Source organism: Scomber scombrus, chromosome 11, assembly GCF_963691925.1.
Source record: "Scomber scombrus chromosome 11, fScoSco1.1, whole genome shotgun sequence".
Taxonomy (NCBI): domain Eukaryota; kingdom Metazoa; phylum Chordata; class Actinopteri; order Scombriformes; family Scombridae; genus Scomber; species Scomber scombrus.
Window position 1 is genome coordinate 20,700,407 of NC_084980.1, and position 13,286 is coordinate 20,713,692.

At 38.7% G+C, this 13,286-nt stretch overlaps 2 protein-coding genes across 2 annotated transcripts; both read right to left on the bottom strand.

Annotated features, from left to right (window-relative positions):
- Positions 1–37: 37 nt before the first annotated feature.
- On the bottom strand, positions 38–5,286 carry LOC133990302 (E3 ubiquitin/ISG15 ligase TRIM25-like). Its single transcript, XM_062428572.1, has 7 exons — positions 4,696–5,286; positions 3,417–3,503; positions 3,081–3,314; positions 1,648–1,807; positions 1,505–1,555; positions 1,359–1,418; positions 38–568 (listed from the first exon to the last, which is right to left on the bottom strand). Exons 1-7 carry the CDS (start codon positions 5,284–5,286, stop codon positions 42–44), a joined length of 1,710 nt encoding a protein of 569 aa, XP_062284556.1. The 3' UTR covers positions 38–41.
- Positions 5,287–5,654: 368 nt separating this feature from the next.
- ftr67 (finTRIM family, member 67) lies at positions 5,655–11,675 on the bottom strand. The gene is made up of 7 exons (XM_062428574.1): positions 11,057–11,675; positions 9,261–9,356; positions 8,845–9,078; positions 8,540–8,699; positions 8,331–8,432; positions 6,927–7,025; positions 5,655–6,167 (listed from the first exon to the last, which is right to left on the bottom strand). Exons 1-7 carry the CDS (start codon positions 11,654–11,656, stop codon positions 6,100–6,102), a joined length of 1,359 nt encoding a protein of 452 aa, XP_062284558.1. The 5' UTR covers positions 11,657–11,675; the 3' UTR covers positions 5,655–6,099.
- Positions 11,676–13,286: the final 1,611 nt, after the last annotated feature.

Sequence of the window (13,286 nt, forward strand, 5' to 3'; positions counted from 1 at the left end):
AAAATTGTTGTTCTTTTGCTGGAGTGCAGTCAGCTTCACAGTTAAATAGAGACCAACTTCAAAGTAGAGCCCAATCCCACCCAAAATCCTGGATACACTGGCTGGGTAAATGAAGTCTTGACTTTGTGGAGTAAAACCATTGTGTCAGAAATGTTGTAGAAAGACAGAATCCCACCCCTGAAGTCTAGATACACTCCTATCCTGTTACAGCAGGGAGCAGCGACAGTCGCACTCTGCTTGTTGTGCTGAAATGAGCAGACTGAGTAAGAGCAGTCCAGACTCCAGGATTTGGAGTTGTGTCCAAGCTTGCTGTCACTCCCTCCTCCGCTCCTGCTCATGTTTTTGTAGCAGATACCAATAGAAACACCACCGTTACCAGTCCACTCTACCTCCCAGTAGCAGCGTCCAGCCATCCCAGCTCGACACAGCACCTGGGCCCAGCTGGTGAAGCGATCGGGGTGGTCCGGGTACGACTGTGGCTCTGCAATTGTGGTCACACCTCTTCGACTGTCAGAGAAGCACAGATATGGGTTGGCTGTGTTGGGGTCCAGGATTATGTCGTGGTAATCTGGAGAGAGGAGATGAATTATGTCAGATTACTCATTGATATAAAGAAGGTTGCTAGTCTTTTTACTTTACATGTTCACAGTGGTCAAGACTGAAATATGGACAGCTTTTGGATGGATCGTCGTGAAATGTGATAGACATTTATGGTCCACTGAGGATGAATCCTTTTGACTAAGGGGATTCTGACTTTTCTTCAAGCATCACCACCAAGTAACATTTTTGGGTTATTCAAATACCTCAACATCCACGTGGATTGGCACTAAATGCTGTACAGACATGCAAGGTTCCCAGAAGATGTTAAACTAAAAACTATTTTCAGTGATCCTCTAATTCTGAGTTGAACTTTTCAGCAACTTCTGGATGAATTGCTTTGTATACTGGCACAGACATTCATGTTTTCCTCAGGAGGAATCATAATATCTTCAGTCACTTTCCATCTAACACCATCATTGGGTCAAATGTTTAATCGGCCCAATAATTTAGTTTCAAATACCAAAGCTAAAGTGCATTCACCTCAGCCATTCTGTGTAGAAGATGTAAGGATGCGGAAATTGGCTTTTAGTTTAAAGCACAACTGTGCCAAAGTACAGCCTCACAGGGCTGCTGGTTTAAGCAAAAATGCTGAACTTTATCTAGTGCTTTGCTGCTTTTCTTCATCTCATGGTAAACTGAACATGCACTTTGGACTGTTGATAAGTCTGTCCTCTAAGATGTACAAAATTGTGATCACCATTTTTCAAAATGTACAGACAAAATCAGTATTATAAGGTTTATGAAATAATTGTACTCACAGTGAAGATAATCAGCTCTCGTCTTTGGTTCTGAGTTGTAGGGTATGTTCGTATCTTTTACTGGTGGATAGAGACGATGACCGACATTATACTCATGGCGGTAAACTAAATTTAACTACAAATAAACGTCTTCTATATGTACATACCTTTAGCCTTTTCAGAAGTATTTTGACTGTTGGTTTCCTTCAGTGAAATCACTGGAGATGCAGAGAAGACAGTGTAGTGTATTTACACTTCATAACGTCTAAAAACAAGATCATCTTCATTATCAGCTGTAAAAGAAACATACCTTTATCTGAGATCCTGTTGTAGTCTCTTTCAAGTGTTTCATCCAAAGTGTCCTTCAGATCAGCCAGAGCTCTTCTCATGCTTTTGTACATCATATATTGAAGTGTATCAGTGCTCGGCATCGCCACCGTCTTTGCAGGGAAGTGAAGAGACTTGCACTTCTGCAGCGACATGCAACCAAATTAGAAGACTGAGTTAAATGCAAAGCAACAAACCAGGAAGGAATCACTCTGTGAGCCTTACAATAGTCAGAAAAGTGTACATGATGTTCCCACTGCTGTTCACACCTAATATCATATTGACTGAGTCTCAAACTCAAGTGAGGCTTGTGTTAAATATCCCCATTTATCTTGACCTTTAAAAAAATCAGTGCACAATAAAAGCAATTAGTAATAGTAAAAGTTGCCAAAGGCTTCACACAAGGTACCAAAATAAAAATGAATCATAAAAGCAAAAGAAAAAGGTGAATAAAAGACATTAACACGATCAGAATAGTCATAAGATATTTGGTAAATGTGAATACTTTGTAAAACCATGAATGCATCTTAGGAACTTTACAAACTCAGCAGATGTCAGTTTTTGTCTCATGGCTGAAAATAAAATAAATGGAAAAGCAAAGTGACAGCCCGATGTGTCTCAATCACGACATCAACACTTAAATGAATAAATCCTCCGGCAGTCATACAGAGATTTAAAAAGACTTATTACTATAGATCCAATATTAAAGCTGTGACCACATGCTCATAATACAGGCATGTCCAAAATCAGTGTATGATTATGATTGTTGGTGTATGGTTTATGCTGGTTTTGTGCCTCAATAAGTATTTTTAAAATCAAGTTGTTTAAAAAAAAATCATGCAAGTAAATTCAATAAAAATTAAGAGAGATTTAAGAAGAGATTTTAGCTTTCTCACAGCCCTGGTTGCAAAGACCATGTCCTCTGTGGACAACTTGTATTCTTTAATGTCATACATGTAATTATTGTCTATGATATGTTTGGTTATTTCCTTATTCTGTTTATGCTGATGCTTTTATATTACTTTAACAGATTTATTTTTGTTCTGTTGTGATTTTTTTTTTCCTTCTTATTTTTGCTGAAACTCTCTCACACCTCTATGTTGTGCTTGATTTTAGTTTCAGGTTAGCTTTTAATATCAGATAAAGATTAGCCTCTTTGGCTGATTCTGGCTCATTGGCAACATTGTTCATCAATGAGCACTGTTCCTGACAACAAAGTAAAAAAATTAAACTTAGAGGGAGTCAAAATATGTTAAATCCCTGCAGCTGAGTCCTGTTGCCTCTCTGTAGTTTTTTAGTTAAGACAAGTTTTCTTTGTGTCTAAAATGTATACTTACTTTCATTGCTAAAATAATAAAAACACAATTGGAGAAGCCTTTTCCCAAACTACTGGCCAAGTTGGCTTTTGTTCCATACCTGAAGGAAATGAAGGTGGTCCTCAGTGTGAGAGAGCTTCTCCAGCTCAGCATCACTCCTCCTGAGCTCAGTTATCTCCTTCTGTATTTTCTCCAGCAGCTCCTCAGCCTGACTGACAGCCGCCCTCTCCTGGACTCTGATCAGCTCCTTCACCTCGCAGCTTTGTTTCTCTATGGAGCGGATCAGCTTGGAGAAAATCCTCTCACTCTCCTCCACCACTGCCTCTGTAGAGTGCTGTGGATGATAACGCTTTCTCAGGAATCGTGTGCACCCTACTTTTGAGTCTCTGCAGTGACACCAACGTATTCAAAGCCACCTTGTTTAAAATGCACTCACCTTGATGTACCTGACAATGTATCTAAGTTCCCTCTCTGAGTCCTTCAATTTCTGCACAGACTTCAAAGAGCTTTCCTGGAGTTTTTTCTGAGAGAATACAAAATATGAAGAGATGAATATCACACAGTGCGGTCCCTCAGGCTGCTCGTGTTTCACCGTGGTTGACTTTCAAGATGGAAAGTTTTGATTTTACAATCAAAAAGACTGGATTACACAGGAAGGCCTTTGGTCTATCAGCCTTAACATTTGACACAGTAACATCTGAGCATATATGGCTGCAGAACTAGTGCATATTTCACAGTGCCTGTATTCAATATCTGAATATATACCAAAGATGCAAGTAAAGGGTCTATTGCATCTCTGTTAATTTTTTCTCATTACTGACAACAGATTGGATTCAAAATGATTAACTTTCCTGTTATAAACTAGTTTTTTTTATACAGAACCTTTTAAAAGGGGTAACATAACCCAACAGAGTCTTGATTCGATTATAAGTCAACATTGTTCAAGCTCTACAACCCCAGTTATTTTAATTACATGTTTTGCACATAGCTCTGATCTATCAGATTTGGCCTTTTACAACATGGAAATTCTCGAAAATCAAACAATCTCTCACCAAAGTCTGTTGTCCAATGACATGAATGCTCCTTTGTTCCCATGAGATAACCCTGATGACGTCACTATGGCCACCAGGGTTACTTTCTCATGCTTCACCTTCCTCAAGCGCCACAGAAAACATTATACTGAGTGTATTCACAAGGTAATCATCAACTATGTCTAGTAAACTGAGGTATTTGATGTATAAAATCAGTGGAATAACCCTTTAAAATGAGATTTATATACATATATATATATACATATATAAAATTCATAGAGGCATTGTTCATGTTCAGGATAAATTAGTGTTTATTTATATTACAAGTTACCCTTTTAGTGTTGTAAAATTCTATATTTGAAACGCATTGTGTATGTATATTGTGCCAAAATTCATAGAGGCATTAATTAGAAGTATATATGTATATATATATATATATATATGTATATGTATATGTATATGTATATGTATATATATATATATATATATATATATATATACATATATACTTCTAATTAATGCCTCTATGAATTTTGGCACAATATACATACACAATGCGTTTCAAATATAGAATTTTACAACACTAAAAGGGTAACTTGTAATATAAATAAACACTAATTTATCCTGAACATTTAAATGAATGATTATTACAACTGAACTGAATCATGAAATACTCAAACGTACCTGTTGTGCTGCTCTTTCGTCCTCTGCTGCCACCACATCATGGCTCTTGTGTCTGTCTTTAACACACTGGGAACAAACACCTTGCTGGTCAGTGCGACAGTAACCTCTCAGTAACTTGTCATGTTGCGGGCACAACTTCTCTCTCAGCTGATCGAGAGCTGCTGGAATTAATTTATGGGCCTTCCCATGAAAATGTTCTTCATGGAGTCTCAAGTGAGTCCCACAGTAAGACTCTGAGCACACAAGGCAAGATTTAACCGCTTTGCTTTTTCTCCTTGTGCAGACGCTGCATTTCACATCCCCAGGTTTGGTTGGTTGGTGTTGAGCTGCATCTTGAAATCCGGTCTGCTGAAACTTTTCCACCACTTCACCCAGAACGGTGTTCCTACTCAGCAGAGGTCTGGGGTTGAACACCTGCCTGCACTGAGGGCAGCTGTACTGGCCTTTCTGCTTGGGCCTGTTCCAGTAGTCTTCAATGCAGTCCAGACAGTAACTGTGTCCACAGGGGATCGTAACAGGGTCTGTCAAAACCTCCAGACACACCGAACAACAAAATTGGTCTTGTTCAATAGAAATAGTTGTCGCTGCCATTACCTTCTCATGTAGACCAGAAACTGCCAGGTACAAAGATGGGCGTAGCTCACAGGTGTGTAGATAACAGCTTCTCAGGTTTCACCTGCTGCACCCTGAAGCCTCCAATCACAGTGCACAAACCAGAAAACAGGCTGACCCAGAAAAGCAAACACACCTCTATGGAAAAACCTCTACCTACGTATACATGAGGGAAGATTAGAGTTAATACATCATGCTACACTGAACACAAAAGTACTGCTGTGTTTTTGTGTATGTGAATTCAACCTGTTCTTCCACTTGATGTCCATATTTGTCCAAAGTAAACCAGCTCGCATGCAAATAAACACCACCCTGGAGAACGACTAGTTTGTACAAGTTTGCTTTTTAATGTCAGCATGTCACAATATATTACATGTTTTTGTACAGCGAAATGATAGTTAGCTGAGTTTTGGCTTTAAAAAAAAGAAAATAATTATAAAAGCATATCATCATAAAAACTAAAACCATTGTGTGTTTCAAGGCAGTTCCATTGTCAATACTGAAGTGAGTTATCGTTCAGTCCTGCTGTGTGCTAGTTAATACTTAATCAAGTAAGTACATAGTCAGTGTGGCACTATAAGAGTACGTGATGCTCTCTTTCGTCTCTTTTCCACCTGCACTAATGCACATACATACAGCTGATTGGTAAAAAACTAATACTAAAAGATGAAATATTAAATGTACAAATTCACGAGTGTCAGTACACATCTGTGAGATGTAAAAGGAGAAGAATGATAACATTCAGCTTATGTTTGTGCATGTGAAATGTTGATCTCGATGTCCGCCAGAAGTCTATTTCCTCCTGGGGTGAGCGCGCCGCTGAAGGTGCCTCTGCCTGGCTCCTGACGAGAGTTTAGAACCTGAACAGACAGAGCAGGAATTAGTTAACATCATTCTGACGGCAACAGAAATGTTGACTGGGAAATGATGACTAAGGTGACATGTTCGAGGAGAGCTCACAAACATGCCGCTTTACATTTATCTTTAGGAAGCAGCTGACCACAAACAGCGTCAGTCATATTATTTTTCCAGTTAGTTGTATTTTAACAAATTTTGGTTTCATTTATTCTATTCTTCTATTTTGTTATTCCTTTTTAAAATTAGGAAGAAAAGATATAAATGAGGCTTTGAGGAGGAACTCTGGCTCATTTAAAGTTCCTTTTTCCTGTACTGTAGCTAAATGTGCATTTTGCCTGTCAAATAAACTAATATAAATACATTTAATAAGATGACAGGTTCATTTCATCACCACATTGAAAAGCTCAAGATTGCATTTTTAAATATTTCACTATATTACCAGCATTGGCAGATTGGGACATTTTTATTTAAACTGGCAGGTTAAAATTCTTCCTGGCAGTATCTGATAATATGATCTACTTTTTGTACTACTTCTTCGGTTTCCACTGCTGAATGTTGGGTTATATTAATAAATAATAATAATAAATAATATAAATCGGCCCAAGTAGGAGGAGTAAGAAAATCGAAAATGTTTGTTACTCTTTTTCACTGAAAACACAACATTTCTGATACTGTTTGCATTTGGTTGGCATAAAATGAGCTCTACTCACTGTTTTATTTGTTTACTAACATTATTATTTTTTGATAAGGGCTAAAATTACCAAATGGTGAGAAGGCAAACGTGGGCAAAACAGGTCCTGGATTGAGGAAAGGGTTGAGAGGGCTCACAGGACTGTGGTCCAGTCCAGGTGGAGGAACAACTGCAAGCACAAAGAGAACAAACAGCATTACTGCAGAGTCTCATCTGTCTAAACTGTCAGAAACAGCAGCTGGGCTGTGGTCATCCTTACACTTGTGCAGAATCAGCAAACTCCACTATAAACAAACAGGATGAGTAAGATGTTTGTGCTGCATGATAATGTAGCTACACAAAGCATGATTTTGGCTAAAGATTTGGGCTACCACTCATATGACATCAATAATAATTTATGACACAAAATAACAGAACTCAAATCAAAGGCGGATGTTATTCTATTCTTTCAAACTTAAGTGAGCTGGATTTTTTTCATGTGTTCAAGAGTCAGACAAAAAAACCCTGTTTTCCTCATATTCTTCCAGATTTCAGTGTCCCTACAGTAGAAACTGTTCTGGGAGCTTCTCAATTTAACAGAATTCACCCTCATGCCATCCTCTCATTCTGCGTACACCCTCACTATGGATTACTTGGATTTAATAAGGCTTAACTCTGATCTGGATTTAAGATATGGACTCTTATACTTTGGGTTTTTGTCGAGTAAGAATTAGACTGTGTTATCTCTGAGATCCCTTAAACATATTCAGCAGGATAACTGACTTTTTTTCCCCATAAAAACTTTCATGTACTTGCAGATGTCTTCCAGTTCATAAAACTCAGCTTCAGGCTGCTGCAGCGCTTCATAGATACGCACAGCTAATCAAACCCTGGCTGTGCCCTCTGCAGGAGGGGCACAGGCAATATAGATAAAACCGGCAAACCAAGAGCACCAATTATTTATTCAAGAGCATGAATTTGCTTTCTTTTGCTGAAGCCCCTTTTGGCTTCCATAGATAACAATATATCAGCTAATAGTCTTTTTTTATGCAGCCATAACATGAACAAACAATCTTCATATGAATCCCTTGGTTGTTTCTTTAAAAGTATTGTAAATCTGTACAATACAGTTTGTACAATATGTACAGTAATGTAATTTTAAAGTTGGAAAATCAACTTGTCAGCGCTCTCTGGTGGACAAATGATGTAATAACAACACTTTTAAATTGCCTCAAACCTAATTTAGCATTTCAGTACAAAACTGTCTTCTTATTTATCAGCTGATGCATATATCAATATCGATCTGTGATTAAAAGTTATTAGAGATGCATTTACTTTAATACTGAACACTTTAAATGGACATACGCATCACTGAATACTAAAAGTGGTTTAAGGGACTGGATCTCAGAGTGTCTTCAATGCATTTTGGAGTGTTTTGCCATAAATGCTATAAAATGTATTTTAAAGAAGAGCATGAACTGGTTTATAGACTCACCTAGAGTTGCTTCCATTTGTGAAGCCGACGCAGTATCGCCAGGCTGCGTATTATCTAACTGAGCACCGGGATGTGGAGGCCCAACAATGACTACATCTCTCACTACAAAAGTAAAAAAGAAAAAAAAGAAATTCACATCAACAGAGATAAGAGAGACACTTATGTCAGATAAAAACTCTAATATATACCCTTTCTTCTTTCTTCTTTACCTTTTTCGTAGATGCTGACAAATCCTCCCTGGCAGACCTCCTGCAACAGTCCTTTAAAATCTGACACAGCTGTCATCACAGGGCCAAATGTGAGGTTGGGGTCCATGGTGATTGAAGGCAAAGTTGACAGCACTGGTGGAGGTTGGAGCGAATGACAGCTCTAGTACGACAAACACAGACGCCATTTGTAGTTAAGTTACTGTTCCGAAGATCTGAAAACTGCCACAAATAACCCTGAACACTTTTGCTTCTATTTAGTATAACAAGAACTACATGTAACAAAGACTTTCCAAAACAAGTATTACCTCAAGGAAATGGACGTGGTCTTCAGTGCGAGACAGTTTGTCGAGTTCAGCCTCATTCTTTTTCTGCTCAGCGATCTCCTTCTGTATCTTCTCTAGCAGCTGCTCAGCCTGACTGATGACCGTCTTTTCCTGGGCTCTGATCAGCTCTCTCACCTCGAACCGCTTTAGCTCAATGGAGCGAATCAGTTCAGTGAAGACGGCATCACTCTCTTCAGTTGTTGCCCGAGCAGAGCGCTAGAGAGAGACACACACAGCAAGGAATTTCTTACAAAGTTCAGACAGTAAACTGAAACAAGAATCTGCTGCTTTGAGAGTGTGTTATAGAGTCTGGCAGTAGAGAGAGTCTGGTGATAAAATAACATGATGAACTGGTAGCAGCTTTTATACTTAAGATCAAACTGGTGGATGGCACTTACAGTGAGAGAAAAGATGGCATGTCTCAAATCCTGGGCATCCTTCTCTCTTTGCTGGATTCTCAGCTGAGAGCTCTGCTTCATGTCGCCGAGCTGCCTCTGAGGAAAAATGTTGAACTTACAGTTAATATTTACCTCACTGAAATGTGACATTATAGTTAACAGTATGTTTCTATACATGCCAAGGCCTGTGATTCAGTCATTTCAGAGGAACATGTGAGATATCAGTCAAATCTAATTTGTTGCAGCACACAAAGTTGTGAAACAGGTTGTACATATCATAGTTAAAGCCTTCCAGCTGTTTAACACCCAGTTTCATTCTTGTTAAACTTTAAATGTACTTGTGAAATCAGAAGAAAAAGGGCAATTTTACAGTTGTTTTTATCAATCCAAACCATATTTCACCATTTCAAGATAAAAAATAAACACTATAAATAAAAAGACTTGGACAAGGTTAACAGGGACACTTCAAAGTTTTAATAGAACTGGAGTTGGTCTGCAGGTGTGGCACAACAGCTGTACACTGCTGCTACTGTGTGTGCACAGGATGAGTCATCCTAATCTTAATTTAAGAAACATTAAGCTATACGATAACAGGAGAAAAGGGAGAGTACTGTTTTCTCCACCATCTGGTTCACATTGGTCTATAATAAAAAGCACAGATGCAACAATTAACATTCAACCAAGTCTGCATCAACACACACTGTAGTTAGACTTATCTGACCCGCACTACATTAACATGCAGTTAGATTTGTGAAACCTTATTCTGCTTGTGAAAACTTTAAAAGCGGAGATTTCTCCAGTCCTGACCCATCGAAATTGCATCAGGTCTAAATTTAAAAAATGTATTTTTACTCAGCTGTGGAAGTACTCAGATCCTTTACTGAAGTAAAATGACCAATACAGCAATGTAAAAATACTCCATTACAGGTAAAAGTCATGAAAAATCTTATGTAAGTAAAAGTACAAATTAATTATCAGTTTGATCTAGTAAAAAAAAGGTATTAGCAGCAAAATGTAGTTGAAGTATGAAGTATTACAGTAAAAGTAGTGTTTTTAGTCCCTCTGACTGAAATATTATTATATATGACATCATTAGATTATTAATACTGAAGCATCAGTGTTTAGAGCAGCATGTTACTGTTGTAGCTGCTGGAGGTGGAGCTAGTTTACACTACTTTATGTACAGTTCGCTAGTTTAGTCCAGTGGTTCTCAACCTAAGGGTCGGGCCCCTCCAAAAGGTCACCAGATAAATGTGAGGGGTGGTGAGATGATTAATGGGAGAGGAAAGAAGTTCTGATACACAAATCTGTTTTCAGTTTTTGGACTTTGTCTTTGAGGTTTGATTTTTAGTGAAATATTGGATCATTTGAATATTTACTTATATGAAACCATGTGATAAGATTAGAAGGAAAAAGATTGTTGGAGCTGTTAACAATTAATAGACATCTGAAATGTGACCCTGACTACACACTGCTTGTCAAAAGAACAATAGGTTGAATGGTTTCACTTTTAACAATGTGTTGCATTTAAAAAAAAGCTTGTTATATTACCCATTGTGTCAAATCTTCATCTGAAAAGTAACTTAAGCTGTCAAATAAATGTAGCTGAGTAGAAAGAACAATATTTCCCTCTGAATTGTAGAGGAGTGTAAGTATAAAGCAGCATAAAATGGAAATACTCAACCAAAGTACAACACTTGAGTAAATGCACTGTAAGTTTCCACCACTGACTGTATTTAAAGTGTTTGAGCAGCTGTCAGCCGTCTCGTCTTGACTCGATCAGACAACATGATTACCTGTTTTTGTTGTATCTCAGCCTCAGCCAGCACCGTGTCGTGTCCTTTGTGCTGGTCTGTCAGACACAGGTAACAGATGCACTGCTTGTCCGTGTGGCAGTAAACCTCCAGCAGCTTCCCGTGCTGAGGACAGATCGTCTCCTGGAGCTTTTTGGTGGCTGACACCAGCTTGTGCTTCTTGAAAACAGCTGACTCGTAGTGAGGCTGGACGTGGACGTCGCAGTAGGACGCCAGACACACCAGACACGAGTTGACAGCTTTGTTTTTCCTCCCGGTGCAAACATCACACTCCACGTCGTCCGCCTCGGCAAAACTTTGGTTTGCGGGTGTTTGCATGTCCTCCTGCAGTCCAGTCTTTTTAAATCTCTCCACCACGTCGGCCAACATGGTGTTTCTGGCGAGTGAGGGCCTCGGGTTGAAGCTCTGCCTGCACTGCGGACATACGAAGACCCCCAGGTAGTCGTCCTGGTCCCAGTAGTTCTCGATGCAGTCCGAGCAGTAGCTGTGTCCGCACGGGATGGTCACCGGGTGCCGCAACACGTCCAGACATACCGAGCAGTTGAATTGGTCCTTGTCCAGCACCACACCCGCCTGAGCCATCGTCAGATAAACAGTGAGACTGGTGAGGAAGAGTAGAGAACAGTCAGGAACCAGTGAGACCGACACAGGCTTTGTTTACAGGAAGTGAACGGAGGGGGCGTGGTCAGATGGGAAGTCGCTTCAAAATAAAAGCCATTTAAACGCTATTTAATATTTATCTATCAGTGTATCAGCTATCCAGATCCTCCAGATGTGTAAAAATATAAGTACATGTATCAAAACAAATCCTTTGCTTTCAAATATAATTTGCATATGGTATGTTTTCTCCACAAAAAAAAGTATATTGACCACATTCAAATCCTTACCATTCAAAATAAAAGCCATTTAAACGCTATTTAATATTTAAAGATCCAGATCCTCCAGATGTGAATGAGGGGTGGAAGTAACAAAAATTAACTGTTAAAAATAGAGGTTATGAAAATGCATGTGAATTGAAAAAATAGAGGGGTACAAATGGATATGAAATGAAAAATATAGTGATAAATTATCAAATGATTTGATAACATGGCACATAATGAAAACAGAGCCATGTTTCATCATTTTCTCTGTCTTACATTCATCATTCATCATTCACAACACAACATTTTTCACATTTATCATTTAAGAAAAGTGGCCTCAAGGGTGGAAGTAACAAAAAATAATTTTAAAAAATGGAAGTGACTTAATTGCTTATGAATTAATAATAGAAGTGATGAAATGTATGTGAATTGAAAAATAGAGTGATAAATTGCCATGGTCAGATAAACAGTGAGACGGGTGAGGAAGAGTAGAGAAGAGTCAGGAACCTGGCTTTGTTTACAGGAAGTGAACGGAGGGGGCGCGGCCAGCTGTGAAGTCGCTTCAAAATAAAGCCATTTAAACGATATTTAATATTTAAATATCCAGATCCTCCAGACATGTAAAAATATAAGTACATGTAAAAACATATATAATAATAATCTTCTATTCACTTATGTGTGAAGCCTGTGTGAATGCTGGTTGTAAGTAGATCCAGCTTCAGCTGCAGCATGGATGTGCAGTATCCATACAACACATCCACTTTACTACATGACACCCCCACTTGGTTAGATTTAGGCATGAGGGGGGGTTAAGGGTCAGATGTGTCCTGTAGTAAAGTGGGTGTGTTGTGTATGGTTAGCTGAGTCTGTAAGCTGCTTGACCCTTCTCAATGGCTGCCTGATCCATTCTGCAAATGTACAAAATGCTACAAGACACCCACTGGAGATACTTGATGCAACCCCTCACCATAATCATATCAGTGCTCATTGCATATGCCTAAAATGGATCGTGTCTCCAGTATGGATTGGACATTCAAAAAGCAGCATACTAGTTTTTTCCAGACTCTGCTAGTGTGATGTCACACAGCAAATAAACAAAATATAAACCAATTAAAATGAACAAATGTGTTATTTGTGCAGTTTGTGTTTCAATCATTTAGATTTGTGGAGGATTTCTGGCCCGATGTTCCCAGTACTACAAGAGCACATCTCACAAGCTCTGGGATTAGAGAGAGGACAAGATGAAACTCTGCTCTCTATTTTCCTTACTTTTGTTTACTTGATGGTGTTTCCACCTTACAACACATCATTCACTATTTTGACAATCATGCATACACACTAACACTACTGAT